Below are 17303 nucleotides of genomic sequence, written 5' to 3'. Positions count from 1 at the left end.
ATAAATTGAGCTGAAAGACATTCTGTTAGCTTCCAGTCTGACAGGAGATGTTTGTTAACCTGCTTCACTTTCCAGCCATTTGGGAACAGACTTTTGTTGGTCTGGAGACACTGAAGCATTTATTACCTGACACCGTACTTTTGCTGCCAAAATATTCTCTTCCTCTGACACAGACTTTTTTTCCCCCTGGGTCATCGTCCATTCCGGTGTTTCATTGACACTGTCCATTGGCAATTTTGTAGACATCACTCTACCCTAATTTGAATACACTGATTTGCTCTGTGAGTAATTTTGTGAAAAAATAAACGTTTTTTTAAGTTGTGATATAAGTTTTAAATTTCAGTCATAATGGTCTTAAATTTGACCAGGTGAAACCTTGATATTGTTCCATTACCTCGTCTACCTGACTTAATTTGAATAGTGTGGAACTTCTTATTTTAAACAATCTTTATTTGCTATCTTTCTTTGCTTATGATTCCATAAAACAACACATTTAAAGCCACTCTTTATATTACCCAAGTAAAAGTGCTGCTCATGGAATAAAATTATGCATAGTCGCTTTTTTCACAGTAAAGTAGTAAAAGGAAATTTTATTTAGCTCAAGATTCAAGTTATTATTACTTAAAACTCAGCTTTATGCAAGATGTGCCTTATTTTGTGTCTGTTAAATGTAGAAATGACAGAAGATGTTTCAGGTTTTGATGCTAATAAAAGGAACTTGAATTGTAATAATGGAGTTGTATTTGTATCTTTCAGGACTGTCTGAAAATGGGCATTTTGTAAATTTCAAGTTGACTAGGAGTAATTTTGTTGAGTGAGTTTCCTTTAGTATTTGAGTCTAGCGCAATACCTTTTTTTTTTTTTTTATAGATTTCCCTCAGAGTATAAGTTGTGCACAATTACATTTATTGAGTAAAGAATAAGAATTTAATTTTAATAAGCATCAGTGAATCAATGTCATTTAGTATGCAGAAATTAAATAATTAAATAATAATATAAATGTATTATATTTAAGTTAAGGTTTATTAAGTTATTAGCACTACTATAAAAGTTTGAGGTAATCAGTTTCCACAAATATTGAGTATTCTGAACTTATCTGGGTCTACAGTGTAGGCTTATTTCACCCCTAATGTGGTCATTATGATTTTTTCCTCATCAAGATCGATTGCCGTATAATCTTTGGTGTGAGAGACCCGGGTTCAATTCCCCACTGTGACACATCCACCATTGTCTCCCTGAGCAAGACACTTAACACCTCATTGCTCCAGAGGCATGGGACCTCAGACATACACTTGGCAGTTGTAAGTTACTTTGGATAAAAGCGTCAGCTAAATGAATAAATGTATTTCTTGGCAATATTGTGGGGAGGGTAGTGTTGCATTTTCCTCCTAAGTTAATAGGGGAGTCCAAAGAAAATATTTACAAAGCGTGCCCATTTCTCCACCCCAATCATTTCCATATAGTCCCCAAATGCTAAAAACTTGTAATCCTTATTTATGCTCATTAATTCATTGTTTTTTTTATCTTGTGGGGGGGTTTTTTGTTGTTTTTTTTTACATTTTTAGCCTTGAATAGAATCTCTTGTAGGTACCATGTGAGAAAAGTGAGGACATACAGTATCTCACCAAAGTGAGTTCACCCCTCATATTTTGTAAACAGTTGACTTTATCTTTTCATGTGACAACACTGAAGAAATGACACTTTGCTACAATGTAAAAAAAGTGAGTGTACCGCTTGTAGAACGGTGTAAATTTTGCTGTCCCCTCAAAATAACACATCACACAGAAATTAACGTCTTAAAGTGAGTACACTCTGAAGTGAAAAGGTCCAAATTTGGCCCAATGTGTCAATATTTTGTGTGGCCACCCTTATTTTCCAGCACTGCGTTAACTGTCATGGGCATGCAGTTCACCAGAGCTTCAGTTTGTCTCTGGAGTCCTCTGTCACTCCTCTGGTGGATGTTAGAGACCATGTGCTCCTCCACCTTCCGTTTGAGGATGCCCCACAGATGCTCAATAGGGTTTAGGTCTGGAGACATGCTTCGCCAGTCCATCGCCTTTACCCTCAGCTTCTTTAGCAAGACAGTGGTCATCTTGGAGATGTGTTTGGGATCGTTATCATGTTGGAATCCTGCCCTGCGGCCCAGTCTCCAAAGGATCATACTCTGCTTCAGTATGTCACAGTTGGCATTCATGGTTCCCTCAATGAACTGTAGCTCCCCAGTGCCGGCAGCACTCATGCAACCCCTAACTATGACACTCCCACCACCATGCTTGACTGTAGGCAAGACACACCTCTTTGTACTCCTCACCTGGTTGCTGCCACACACACTTGACACCATCTGAACCAAATAAGTTTATCTTTGTCTCATCAGACGACAGGACATGGTTCAGGTAATCCTTGTCCTTAGTCTGCTTAGCAAACCGTTTGCAGGCTTTCTTTGCATCATCTTTTGAAGAGGCTTCCTTCTGGGACGACAGCCATGCAGAACAATTTGATGCAGTGTGCGCCCTATGGTGTGTGCACTGACGGGCTGACCCCCCATCCCTTCAACTTCTGCAGCAACGCTGGCAGCACTCATTTGTTTATTTCCCAAAGACAACCTCTGGATATGACGCTGAGTACGTGCACTCAATGTCTTTCAAATATTTACAAACATGTGAGGGGTTCTCACTTTTGTGAGATACTGTCAATAGGCTGGACTAAGGAAACGCGTAAAGGCCCTGGCAACACAAGCACATACACAGGCAAAATAAAAGAAAATACAAATTGCTCAGTTTCACATAAGTCCTTTTAATTTCAGAAGACTCTAATTGCATCAACATGGCAAAGATAGTTAATTTGTAAATTATATTAAATATCCATACTTTAAATCCAAGTAAATAATCAACTGAGATAAACCTGATCTAATATTTCTTATTTTCTAACAATCCCAAATGAAGTTTTTAAATTTGTCTCTGTCAACAGGTATGGGGAAATTATCAGACAACACTTCTTTCATATAACAAGACAATTATCAGAAAATTAACAATTTCCATATAAATGCATTCAATTTATGAATTTGTAAAAAGTATATATCACAGTGATGTCTGTCATTTTTGGGGCACAGGTTTTAGTCAATGCATCTAAAAGCATAAGGAGAAAATTCCTAAAAGATGCCGAAAATATATTTGAATTATTTATTGGCAGATTTGGATTCTACTTGATTTTCTATGATTATGCTAATTAAAAAGCTTTTTGACAAGAGGCCCCTAACTTTTTATCATTTTAAATAGTAACTACGAACAAGAAGTGCAAATAATAACATGACCTAAAAAGCATCCAACTACTGCCCCTTCTTTCTGTTTCATTTCTATTCTGTAGTGCAAATCAGGGGAACAGTTCTTGCAAGTCATGCTGAAATAGTCTTCTCAACCAAGCAACAACAGAAATCCCTATGACAAAATACTGACCAATAGCAAACGCAGTTCACATTTCACCAACAAATGGTCATGGTTATGACAACATATGAACAGAAGGGCAGTACACAGTCATCTATTTAGGAAAATGCCCTCCAAACACAAACTCTACAAAAAAAACTGACACAAACAATTCACACCTTAGAGAGTTTTTCTCCATTAAGTTAAAAGGCAAATGGTAACTGACTATTAAAGAGCTAGGTCGTGATGTGATTGGCTCATGGAATGACCTACACAAATGAGCAGCAGCCTGGCACATTGAGTGAGTCTTCAGTGGAACATCTGCTTCAAAGTAACATTCAAATATAGTACTGACCCTAGTAAATCTCTTGAAAAGAGTTGAGGTTTGAATACTTTTCTGATTAATCAGCATTTTTATTTTAAAGTAACTTCTTATTCAGTGCTTAGACCACAAGTAGAACAATTGGTGGAAAAACCTGACATGGCCGAGTGCCAAGGCTTAATAAACAAAATTTACTGCCGTCCATCGGTGTTACTGTCAGGTAATAAAGTGTCAGTATGCTTCAAGCAATGGGCTTTTTGGATCACTGAATAGCATATTAACTCCCCCCTCCACTCCTTAGAGGCTTTGGAATTGGGTTGGCCGAGTCTAAAAACTTCTTTAATTTTCCATATCTATAACAATCCAACATCACCTCCACTTCACGACACAACAGGCTAGGTGTGTAGAGAAGAGAAAGTAAGCAGGGTTTGAACTTCTCCCTGAAGCTATCTTTTATTACTCTTCACACTCCATTACTTCTGTTCTCCTATGTGCAAATGAGCGCAGCACTATGAATGCCATCGAGGAAAGATTGTCTGAAAGTGTGCGCAGTCATGCCCATATCAACGATTATTGCTTCTTGCCCCTCCCTATGATGGCCGGCTTTTCACAACTGTGGCCATAAACTATAAACACTTTTACCTTCAGGCAAACAAAGTTCTTTTTCGAGCATACTGACACTTTAATGTTATCCAAGTCGTGGTTGTGGCCATCAAAACATTCATACTTGCCAGAATCACAGGTTAATATTTCACTCTTAAGCTTAAACTTTTTACTTATGACAATGAAAATGGCGAGATGATATTAGGTAAAATTCACAATCAAAGCAAAGCCACTATAAAGCCCATGTAAAGGTTTATTAAGCCTGTGCCAGAAGCAAACCCTAGACATTTTCCTTACACTCAAGCAGGAAAGATGTACCTCTACACGTGATTAGGAGGTTAGATTCTATTCCCTTGATCTCCAACTAATAAAAAGAGCATCACAATGGCATTATGTCATACAAGGGAGGCGTTTAGGGGATGCTTCTGGACAGAGCAGACTAGCTTGGGGAGCAATACCTCCTCTTCTTTTATGCCTGCCCTCATTTCTGTTTCTTCAGCTACAGGTGCAAGTCCTCTTGCAGTAAGGGCTGTGACATCTCCCTGCTTCTGTGTTTTAGTGAGGGCAGCTGTTTGAGCGTGACTTGTCTGATGTAGACCACCAGAAAGCCCAGCACCATCACCACACCGAGGAAGGAACCCATGACAGGGGCGTAGGAGTACCCGTCGACCCTTGTAGGGATACTGGGCATGGGTGGAGTTGGCTCTACAGACAGCAGGTCCTGAACATTTAAGAGGGAGCCGTTGTTTGGTAGAGGGCGGATGGACAGGATGTGGCACATGAGAGGGTATAGGTCAACAGAGCGCATGGAGGTCTTGACGTATTTCTGGCGAAAGGCCGGCCCACGGGCCACAAACACAGGCTGCATGCTACGTAGGGTGTTGTCATAGCCGTGGTTTCCCACTGGAGAGAAAAGACAGAGAAATATATTTGCATTAAGAGTTACATTGCTTGGATGTTAATTATTCTTGCATTGTTTATCTATAACTCTCCAGATTCCACATCCCATGAATCACAGGCTGAAGTTTCTGTTTAGAAATTTATGTAATCTGGCACTGCTGCTCACTCAGATGATTTTCTAACTGACGGGCTACTGCTAAATCATATTACAGCAGAGCCCAAGCAAAACTGAATATGAAATCAAAACACATAAGCACAAAGATCTTTGATGAAAGCTTAGCCAGACTAACTGCTGCTCTCAAAACATATGAATACTATAATATTCCTGACAACTGACAGGATTCTCTTATTGTGTTGTGAGTAACAGTTTATCTGCCATCACAGGCAGCATCAGTAGGTTTAACTACCATCCAGTCAGGTACAGTATCTCAGAATGCCCTGTGGAGGTTGTTTTTTTTTTAAACCATCACCACCACATAATGCCGTGGATCAATGTTTTCACGTTGATGTTTTTGATTGTCCACATGCATGCGCAAGAACAGAGGCATCGCAATATGCAGTCCTTCCAATGATTTCATATTCCACTAATCGCCCGTGCAGGTAACGCCTGGGCCACACCGCCAACGTGAGCAGCAAGTGTGCGTTGCATAACCTCTTGCTTTTCATTTCATTTCCCGTGTTATCAGGTTAGAGCAGCCACACAGCCCGCTGAGCAACACATCATCTAGAGCTTCAGCATGTCACCTATTTTTTTTGCTTGACCCGTAGTTCTCAGCAAAAACAGATCAGTGAAACAGTGAAAATCATCTGTTGTTCAGTGATGTTTGAGAGCAATAGCTTATAATAAATCTGATCAACCAGTTAACAGATCAAATATTCAAATATCCCTGCAACCACCCAGATAAAGGTTAGATTTAGTTTAATGTTTAACTAATGACTCATAATTTTATCCTAATTACGTTACTTGGTGTTTCAAAGACCTACTTTGAAACCCACAAGTGCTTGATGGGTTGACAACCTGCTGTTTAATGGCATTGCAGCACAACACTGTTAACAATATAGCACAGGTCAGTGCATTTAACAAGATACACCATCTTGTGTGTCATATAATGTAAGGTAATGTTGTACAACAACAACTCTGAAACACCAACAAAAAATAGAAAGCTAACGTTAACTGTGAGGACTGCTTAGGTGAATTGGTAAATGATTAAGCCTAGTCTACTAAAACAGACAAAAACATTACAGGATCTGTTAAGAATTGTAGCAACTTATGCTAAAAATTGATGGAAAGCTGGTGACCTATGCGTTTTTTACCTTGACCTTCTGGATTCATTTTCTGTTCCAATCTCGACAAGTATGGGCAAATTACTCAGTAGGCGACAATGAGAGGCAGCGTTTTCATGATGTAATCACGTAAACTTCTCACTAAGTATTATACAGTATTTCTAAACTACAAAATACAAAACATTAAAATATTTTGATTACAATATATGAAGCTATTTTCATTGACCCTATCAAATACACATTACAAAACTAATGCTCAATTTTTTTAATTTTATATTTGAAATACGTATTTTAAATACATGTATCATAAATACTGCCCCATGCCTGCGCAAAGGTGGAGGTAGGCGGTGTGGCCCAGGCATTACATGCAAAGAAACTTAGCAATACTCCAACAAAGGCAGGGAGGAAGGGGACAGCTAGCAAGTAACAAGGATGTAAATAATGTAGGGTTTAAAATATTTTTTTAAAATTGGCTTTGCAAATGAGGAAATGTGCATTATGTTTATTTAATTAGACCCCAAAGATGCACATAGAAAGTGCGCTAGAATAGTAACTTCTCCATTTCCAAACTGAGCCTAAATTCATCTGTCGTACAGTCTTGAATTTAAGTAAGCAGAGGAGAAAGTGAAAACTCATAGGGCAGAAATGTAATGTGACCATTAATCTTTAGCCACCAGGAAGTGCAGGTCCAGTACACATAAGCCGATTATAATCATTAATAAGTGAACATTGCTGTGATTAATATACCTCAGCGTCTCCAGCACTGAGAAGCTGAAGATGTCACTGCTATCATATGCAGGACAGCATCGTACTTCACACATCTAGCTAAGCATTCTCCCACCACGTTGTCACTGAGGCAGGTCAGCAGGTTTTCCTTCCAGCCGCAGACTCCACCAGGTCATTTTACTGATTAACAAGCCTTCAACAAGAGAGGAAAGATTAAGCAGTAGGACGAGCTGATGTAGTCTGCGGCTGCAATGAAAAACTCTGTGATACATAGTTTGAGTTTCTAATTGGAAGTGGAGGTGTTTGGGTAAAGACAAACCTCCAAACCCAGAAACACACACACATACACTCCTGCGGTTTCCAAGGGAAAACACATCTGCCGTTCTTTGTTAATTACAGCTGGAATATCAGGAGCTAGCTTTGGTTCAATGACTGAAAAAATCTCCTGTGAATCTATTAATAGAGCATGCAGAACCTGCTGTTTGAAACAACTGGAACCTGTTTAACGTGTACAGCCACAAACCACGATATTGTCTCAACACAGCTTTATGACGTTTGAATACGTACACATGAAGGGCCCGGTCCTGTTCTGCATGATGGTCCAGCCCTCCTTGGCTTCTATGAGGATGGGCATGATCCTGATGTTGTGTTGATAATGGAAGTGCTCGGGAATGTCTTCCTTCTTGTACACCACCATGTTCGGGTTTGCATCCACCAGCTTACTATACACCTCGTCAAGCTTCCCTGCAAGACAGATGACCAGCAATGGAAGAATTTATCCACAGATACAAAAATTGCATTTCAGCACAAGGAGCAAATAAGAAATTCAACATTTTAGTAATTCCGTCAATATTTATGTATATAGTAAAGAAAATACAAATCACCAAAATTGGTTACCTTAGCATTTTTAAACAGAAAAGGCGATTCTGTGCTTATTTTAGAATTTCTCGTACTGACCACAAACATATTCCTCTTCAAGAACATTATGTAAAGGAAGGAATCATTCGACATTTTGGGTAACAGGCTTATTAGCGAAAGTCAGATAAGAAGAATAGTACCACTCTCATGTCTGTCCACATCAGCCAGCTTAGCTAGAATGTCACTGCACATGTCCAGTCCAGTTCAAAACCCCCAATGAAACGACAGATTGTCGTCTTTAAACTTACTTGTATAAAATGTTAATAAGTGAGCTTTAGAGTCTCGGAGTCTAGCTGTTTCTCCCTGTTTCCACTCTTTATGCTACGCCATGCTAACTGGCTCCGAGTTGCAGCTTCATATTTATCGGACAGACATGACAGTGGTATTCTTCTATGCGAATTAGCATATTTTGCTAAATGTCAGACTGTTCCTTTAAATGTAAATGCTCCGTATTTGTATAACACCTTTCTAGTCTTTTCGACTTTTTTTACAGTACATCTGCATTCAACATTCATTCACTGAACCCAAGTACTCAAACAGAAACTAACATTCATACGATGGTGGAACAATTCAGGGTTCAGTATCTTGCCCAAGGACACTTCAACATGCACCCTGGAGGAGCCGGGGATTGAACCGCCGCTCCATAACTTTAATCAAGTTTATTTACAGCACTGAATGTGACATGTTTTAAAATGATACCTTCTTTGGGCAGTATTCCCACGACAGGACTCTTGTCCACCCAGGTGTACAGGTCTCTGCTCACGTACACATCCAATTCTATGATCTTTTCAGTGGAAAGCTGAGTCATTCCATGGTCACTGGTCACTATCAGGTTCACTTCTTCAAACAGCGCTGCCTTCTTTAGCTCGTTCATGAGGAAGCCGAGCTTCTCATCAATCCCGGCAATGACGTCGTCCATGAGGGAACTCTGAGGTCCCAGATTGTGCCCGCTCTCATCTGGCTCCTCCCAGTAGAGAACTCCAAAATCCACTGCTTCTTCTTTGGGTGCAGAGAACCAATCAATAACCCGCTCCACTCTAGTTTCAAAGGGGACTGAGGCATTGTACAGGAGGTATTCATTGGGGAACGTGCCATTGATTTTCACATCAGAGCCTGGCCACATCGCTGCCCCGCTCCGCCCTCCAGCTTTCTGGATGGTCACCCAGAGAGGCACCGCCTCGTCCCACCACCGTGAATCATAAATACTGTCTGTCTCCATGGAGAAGGACCGATTCAGAGCGGGGTCGTACATCTCGTTGGCCACGATGCCATGCGTCTCGGCATACAGCCCCGTCACCAAGCTGTAGTGGTTGGGGAAGGTTTTGGTGATGTAAGCGCTCTCCACGTGCTCCACCGTCACCCCCTCGTTTATGAGGGTGTGGAAGTTCGGCGTCGGGACCCGATCAATGTAATCCCAGCGGAAGCCGTCGAAGGATACGAGCAGCAGCTTTGGCCGGTCCCTCACACTGTGGCCTCTGCGACTGTGTTGGTTTAAACGATTGAGGGAGACCAGAGGCAGCAGAAGGGCCCACAAGCAGACCAGAGGACTGCAGCCTCCACGCAGAAAGCAGCCCAGCATAGTGTGGTGTGTGACGAGACAACCTACAAACACACAGAAGAACTGCTTAGTAAGAGCTCAGTGAGGTTGAGCAATTAACCTCTCTTATCTAGAAGAAAAAAGCATATGAACACCCTGCTCACATATGAGTGTGTAATTCTGTTTTGGTGGTTTGGCCAACACCTCCCAGTTCCAGTTAAAGGAAGCTACAGCATACAATGATACTTTAGACAATAGTGTCTCCAACTGCAACTAATTTATTTTCATAATTGATTAATCTAGTTCATTTCTAAGCTAGTTCAGTTAGATGATTTTGCAGTGGACCGACTAATTGATTAACTGACAATTCATTTGGCTCAACGTCCAACTTTGTGGTGAGAGTTTGGGTAAACCTCTGCGGTCCTGCTATCTAGGCCTCCACACAACAGTGGCCAACTTCACCTCCATATGAATGCCTATGGTTCTGAATTTAGATGTTTAGCAAAAACAGCGTGTGTAACGTTCTGGGGTCAACCTACTTTGTTCAAGTATCCACAGACATTGGGCCATTTAGTGAACTTCCTTTTACATATACAAGTTGTGCAAAACTGAGATGTTTGCAAATTGTTTTTACTAGTAGAGCCGTTCTCGTTCACACCCTGGCTACATCCCACAGTGATTATTGCAATTCTTGTCTCTTTTGTTCTACTCTCATATTCATACATGAACTTCAACTGGTTCAGAACTCTGCTGCTCGTAGGATCACCTGAACCCCTTCTATTAATCATATCACTCCTGTCCTTCAGCAGCTTCATTGGCTCCCAGTTAAATACCGCATTGTTTTCAAGATTCTGCTCCTGGCCTTCAAGGCCATTCACAGTCTCGCTCCTCTGTACCTCACTGACCTCATTCATAAAAATACACCCACCCATACTCTTCGGTCTTTTTCCATTCACCTCACTGCACCTCCTGCCCGTTTGACCACTAGGGCGTTTAGAGCCTTCAGCCACTCTGTCCCTCGTCTCTAGAAATCCCTTCCACCAGACATCCGTAACATTGACTTGCTTTCCATTTTTAAATCCTGCCTGAAAACACATCTTTTTAAACTAGCTTATCCAACGTGATCACTGTTCTTCTGGTCACAGCAATCTTTACTTTCTAATTGTTTATGTACCCCAATTTTAAGCACTGTACTTAAGAATCAGCTTTATTGCCAGGTATGTGTACTTACACACCAATAAATGGTGTGAAAGGAGGGGATTTGTAGAGTTTAGAAAGTTGTATTTACCAAATGTATTTCAGTTCTTCTGTCTTTCTTAAAATGTAAACTGCTGGATTTTAGGCCAGACGATTGCATCAGAATGTTGATTAAATCATTGTTGGCCTCCTCTTTGTAATGTGAAGAAAACTGACACCTCTTTGACTAGTGCCAGAAGGATTCTTTTGTTTTAGCTGTTCCATAAAGGTGTTGACCGTTGTGGAGACAGTTGTTCTGTATGATTAGTTTAGAGCAAAGACTGTTTGTTCCTGTAGATAGAAGGGGGGTTTCACGTCTGAGATTGGCGCTCTTTTGTCTGATCAAAAGTAACTCAGAACAATAATGGTACACCCTTCCTAAGTGGGTGACGAAAAAACCTACCAAACGACCAGTGACTATGGTCCTAAGCTATATGAGGGGAAAAAGGACCCACCTACATACCTAGAGGAGATAAGCATACTATTTTGTAAAAATCAGGACTGTAAGCTGTAAATCTTGAAGGAGAAGCATCTTCAGTCCAGTGCAGTGTTTTTTTTTGTTTTTGTAATGCCATCATTTATTCACCAATTTTGTCATTAAATCTTTTGTTAATTTTCATTGGACCAAGCCTCTCCATTCTCAAAATCTGGAAAATGCAACAGTACACAAACGAGGAATTTGATTCAGTACTTTTGGTCTTTGTTAATTTTATTGATTTATTGCTATACTGTTGTTTCATTCTGTCTTGTAAGGTGACCTTGAGTGTTTTGAAAGGCGCCTATAAATAAAAATTATTATTATTATTGCATTTGCGTCCAAATGACTCTGAACCAATAATGTGATAATTATTGTTTTATCACATTACACAACATTACTCAATTAATGTCATTAGGGCTGACGATTTATTGTTACAATATTTATTTAGTCACAACTCTTTAATCAGTTACTCATTTTAGCCATTTATTCCGCAAAAATTGATGAATATGAAAATGTGCTTTTATTATATTGTAAATTGAATACCCTTGGGTTTTAGACTCAACAAATAATTTAAGATGTCACCTTGGGCCCTGGGAATTTTTCTTACATTTTATAGGTTAATTATGAATACATTTCTCAGAAAAGTGATTGACTAATGAAAGACAGATTAATGAATAGCCCAGATGAAGTCAGAAAATGCAATATAATATCAATGTAATACAGCTTTAAAAGCTCTTTCATGATACTAAGATGCTCCAAGCAATGACCAGTCTTGTTGTGATGTATCTGGCTTTACATAACATGGTGTGAGACAGGAGCTGCCCTTAACATTAGCACTGAAAACATTAGGCCTAACAGGTCAGGGCAGCAATGATGTCATTGGAAATGTTGCATGCTGAGGATTAAACGACTGCAATGCAACTATAAGACTAAACTACAAATGAATTAATGACAGCCTTCCTACTCACAGTCAGTCACATAAATTGGAAATAGCGTCTGTGTTTTAGCGGTGGTGCGGCAGAGCTAACAGCTAAAACACGCAGCTTGCAACAATAAAGACAACCTCACACAGCAGCGAGGCTACTTCACATTAGTGGATTAGATGAAGCGACAACAAGGCAGAAAAACGCACAAATACAAAACGCGAAACACTCTGCTGTCAACAAGCTTACCTCGTTATCTGATCCTGCACTGGCTCGCCTACCGCTGCACACCGATATTAACAGCCGGACTCGTTTATACCCGACGGAAGTCCTGCAGGGTTTTTTCCCTTTCTGTCGGTTTTATTGACAGATGTGAAACCAAAGCAGATCATCTGAAGACAAAGGGCAGACCGGTGTTTCCTGCAAGTGCATACTTCGCTTCATGTAGAGCTGCTCATCCCCACAAATTCACCGCGATCGACAAGTACGCAGGTCCTAATGACGTAATCTAGACTGAGGAAGTGTGTGTGCGTGCGTGCGTGTGTGTATGTGTGTGTGTGTGTGTGTGTGTGTGTGTGGGGGGGGGGGGTTGTTATAAATAGACATCTTGGTATCAGCCAGGTTACAATCATTTTGCTTTAAGGAGACACATTTAATAAATAAAACGTTGGTTTTCCCTGGTCAGTGTGCAGGGTGTTACAGTAAAAGGGCGTAAAGGCAGAAAAATCTGCACTCAAAAGATCCTCTGCCAAAAATAGTGACATTCAAAAGACATTGTTGCCCTAAATCCGTCAGCAATTTTTTTTACATTATGATACTCCTTGAAGTACAATGCAATATCCGCCCTGCAACAATAATAACAAACTCTGTCCACAGGGTGTCAGGCAAGTACTGTCTAAAAGTAGCCAGAGTCGGGCTTCACAGTCTGTCTAAAAGAAAGATGGCATCTCAGTGTTGACGCTGCATTGTGAAGCTGTTTCTGACCTACTGCTCCTCCGTCTCTACAGAGATCATCTCACTAATGCTCAATACTGCATCGATTTAATTCTCTCCTTGCAATGTCCATTTTCATGCTTTTGATTTATGATTGATGGAAAGCTTCAGAACAGCTAATAAATGTTCCTAGAAGTGAGATTGTTTTGAAACTGTTTCCAAGGTCAAAAAAGAAGCCAACACAGATGAGTCCTTAAAGTGAGCAGAATAGTGGGATGCTGAGCATCCATAATTCTGGGACAACAGGGCAACTCCATCGGCTCATGATCATGTGAGGTGATCAAATGCTCCAAGAACAGCTGATAAATGGACCTTGTGATGGGATTGTTTTGTCATTTACTGTATTTCTGTAGGTCTCTATGTGCTGCTTATTTACAGTAGAGGGCTTAAACAGAAGTCTAATATGACATTGGGTTTATTTCTAAAGCATTTATCATACAGACATGTGAATAAATAAATAAGACATCTGAATAAATGTTAAGAAACATAACAAATGCAGATGCCTCCATACAGGGCACGAGGGGTCACTGAATGGCTTGATGAGCATCAAAATGACCATTCTGTAGAGGTTTACAGTCACCGGAGCTCAACCCAACCCAACATCTATAGTAAAATTTGGAGATATATATTAGACAGGGCTCTGCACCACCATCATAACATCAACATTAAATAAGGAATATATTTTAATGTTGTTCCATCAATCAGGAGGTGTTTGATAGACTTGAAGAATCTTTTCCAGGGATTAGCCTACGGAAGCTGTTACTTTACATTGTCAACCTTTTGTATATATCAGTGGGATTTTGCCAGTGAGCACCTGCATGAGTATAGTCAAATTACATAAACATTCAATATATATATGCATGCGATTAAAAACAAGTATCTGGAGTTTGATTTGTGATTAGCTTTTTAGACCACATTTAGAGCATAAATGCTAAAAGCTGCATTTCCTAAGGAACGCGGTGCAGATACCAGGCATGTCTGATAGTATGGAGCAAGGCCATTATGTGCTTTGAACACAATAATGACAATCTTAAAATCTATTCTAACCCTCACATTCGGCCGCTGGAGACTGGAGGATTGGGATTATATTCTCTAGTTTGAGTCATAACACTGGGAAATTCTGCATTTATTCTAGTTACTAAACAGCACGTTTCAAGTGGCCAAACAGAAAGCCACTGTAGTAGTTTAAGTGACTGGTTATAAAGGTGTAAATAAGGTTTACTAAAGAACATTTAACCTAAGATTTTTTTAAAGAAACCTGCTACTTAGGGCCCCAGAGAAAGGACCTAACTCATTATTTCACTGTAAAAAGTTTTGATCCAACAATTATCTGAAGTGTTTCAGGCATTTGGACAATTTTAAGTGAAATGTGTGTCACTACAATATGATGACAAACATGTTTTTGCGTTTAATAGCAGGAATTCTATGCAACACTATAGCCTATAAACGCGTGGTTATGGGATGAGGCTGGTTCTGGACACTATAATTAGTTTAAGTAGGATAATTATTCATAGGACTTTTACATCACACACCATCATACATGCTTAAATACACAAAATGCGAAACAGTGCACGGCTCCAATCGTTTTCAGCCATGCTAGCAGCATAGCTCTTTGGGTGGCAAAGTCGGTCTGTCAGCATGTCTGCTGGTTGGTCCACCACTTTGGTCCAGACTAAAATATCACAACAAACAATGGACGAATTACCATGAAATTTTAAGCAGATATTCTTAGTCCCCAGTGGATGATTCATACCAACTTTGCTGATCCCCTGACTAGCACCACCAGCAGGTTGACATTTGTAGTTTTAAGTGAAATGTCTCAATGAATATTCCCCCCAGGATGATTTGTATATTCCCCCAGTGCTAATTAGAAAATGTTAGCATGCTAACATGCTAAACTAAGATGCTGAACATGGTAAACATATTTTAAACATCAGCATGTAGCATGTAGCACTGCCATTGTGAGCATGTTAGCATGCCGATGTTAGCCTAAGTAGGCCTCCAGCCTCACAGAGCCCCTAACATGTAGACCTGTTTGAGTATATTCATAGAATATTCAGTTTCATAAACAATAAAATTATTTGGTGCATATGTTTTTTTTTAATTACCTCATTCAGTCATTAATGCTTTCATTTTTAAAAGTGAAACCATAATGTATTGTGTGAAGTCAATCAAACTAAGCACCACATGCGACGAACATAACAGGAGACAAAAGGGTACAAACAAGAGAAAATGTACACACAGAAAAGTACTGGTAAACTCATCATCAGTTGTGTGAAAGAAATGTTTGTAATGTGAATAAAAAGTTTCAAGCGTAACAATTTTGGGATTTTTTCTTTTCAGTGTGGATTCCTTTTGTGTCTTTCTTTTATGTTATGTATGTATGTGGTGTACATGTGCCTCATTGTGTTTTGCCTTCCATTTAGCTGACAGTGTGAATCTATGTTGGGAACAGTGGAGCAGTCATCAAGCTACCTGCTCCTGTGTGTTCTGGGGTCGACTTCTAAACTGTTGTGTCACACCTATGTAGACATGAAGGGTTTTGTTTGTTTGGGCAGGAAAGCTCTGTCTTTTGTGAGATGGTGTAGCTGTCTCTCTGTCTATTGTGATGTTACACAAGAATGTTGAAGCTGCTTTTGTTGATTTATTTGTAAAATGTTTTTTGGCGTTGTATGTTTAAAATGGAGTGATATTTGCTGCAAGGTATACACTTAAACATTGTAGAATATGATGAAGGCCATTAATAGAAGAGATTCTAGATAATTATTGTTGCAAGGTAGGTTGATAGAATGTCCATACCGCTGGATGGACTGATTGTTATTGTAAACTGAGCAAATGACAAACATTTAAATTAAAAAAATAATTTCACAACAAATATTCAGATATTCTAAACTGTAAAACCTTCATAAATACAAATAAATTGCCTGTTAAAGACTCAATGGACCGCTGAAACAATTAGCTGATCGATTGATTAGTCAATTGACTGAACATTATCTGCTAACTATTTAGATAATGATTGAATAATTATTTTTCAAGATTCATTCTCTGACTCAGCATTCTCTGGCACCAGCTTCTTAAATGGGAATTGTTGTATTTCTTTATAACATATGACATGATAGTAAATTTAACCATTTTCTGGACAAACAATTTAAAGACATCACCTTGCCAGTTTAATCAATAATAAAAATAATTGTTAGTTGGAGCCCTACATTTAAACTCTATAGACAAATTGGAGTCAAGGCACAAATTGGTGCATGGAATATTCTATGGCCTTCATGAGGGTCCTGATTTAAACTGGAGACTCTGAAAGCACAATTGCACTCAGTCTGTTTTCACAGAGAGATTTTGTATCCTGTGAAATCTGCTATGTGGGGCAACTGAAGCAAAACATCTAAGGTGCAGGGACAAAATCAAAAAAACAAGCACCTGTGTCAGCACCAAAAAGGGCCCAGGAAGGCACTTTTGGGACTTGAGGCTAATCTGGGCCAACCGGCGGGCACCTAGGCTTACCAGATCAAAACTTGATGCCTCTTTGGCTGATCGTAGGGGCACTTGGGCTTAATAAAGTCCAATTTACACCTTTCGCATGTCTGTGGGGGTCTTTGAGATTGTATTTTATCATCTGCCCATGTCCATGAGAGTCCGTGTGGCCCATCCACGTACCAGCCAAAATGTCTGACCACATGGACTCTTCATGCAGACAAACACTTTGATACCTGACGTACTATGAACTAGTGATAGACTGATTAATTGGTAAGCCGAACAACCAGGCTGAGCTAATCGGCCAATACTTGAAATGACTTAAAATGACTTTTCTTTGTTTTGATATCGGCATTATATATAGGTCACCTGGCTCTCTATATATCGGCATCGGCATCCGCCACTGAAAAACCCATATTGGTCACCCAGTAGTTTAACTGCATGTTAAAAGCCCCAACTGGCCCTTCAAGGTGCATTAAAGTTT

General features: G+C 39.8%; 1 protein-coding gene across 1 annotated transcript; it reads right to left on the bottom strand.

The window, feature by feature from the left end:
* Positions 1-2773: 2773 nt before the first annotated feature.
* On the bottom strand, positions 2774-12855 carry enpp5 (ectonucleotide pyrophosphatase/phosphodiesterase 5). Its single transcript, XM_038726711.1, has 4 exons — positions 12596-12855; positions 8872-9774; positions 7822-7998; positions 2774-5247 (listed from the first exon to the last, which is right to left on the bottom strand). The coding sequence occupies exons 2-4, from the start codon at positions 9749-9751 to the stop codon at positions 4844-4846; spliced, it is 1461 nt and encodes a 486-aa protein (XP_038582639.1). The 5' UTR covers positions 9752-9774; positions 12596-12855; the 3' UTR covers positions 2774-4843.
* Between the last annotated feature and the right edge of the window lie 4448 nt (positions 12856-17303).

Source organism: Micropterus salmoides, unplaced genomic scaffold, assembly GCF_014851395.1.
Source record: "Micropterus salmoides isolate LMB-PRFRI ecotype aquatic unplaced genomic scaffold, ASM1485139v1 Ms_hic_scaffold_18, whole genome shotgun sequence".
Taxonomy (NCBI): domain Eukaryota; kingdom Metazoa; phylum Chordata; class Actinopteri; order Centrarchiformes; family Centrarchidae; genus Micropterus; species Micropterus salmoides.
Note: the sequence above shows the minus strand (reverse complement) of the source record. Positions and strands in the feature narration are given on the sequence as shown.

Bases quoted from the DNA above. Each gene is read 5' to 3' on its own strand.
- enpp5 (XM_038726711.1), bottom strand. From the start codon at position 9,751: ATGCTGGGCTGCTTTCTGCGTGGAGGCTGCAGTCCTCTGGTCTGCTTG. The intron at 7,999-8,871 runs GTATCATTTTAA...TCTGTCTTGCAG, and splicing joins GGGAATACTGCCCAAAGAAG to GGAAGCTTGACGAGGTGTAT. The intron at 5,248-7,821 runs GTACGTATTCAA...TTTTCTCTCCAG, and splicing joins CAGGACCGGGCCCTTCATGT to TGGGAAACCACGGCTATGAC.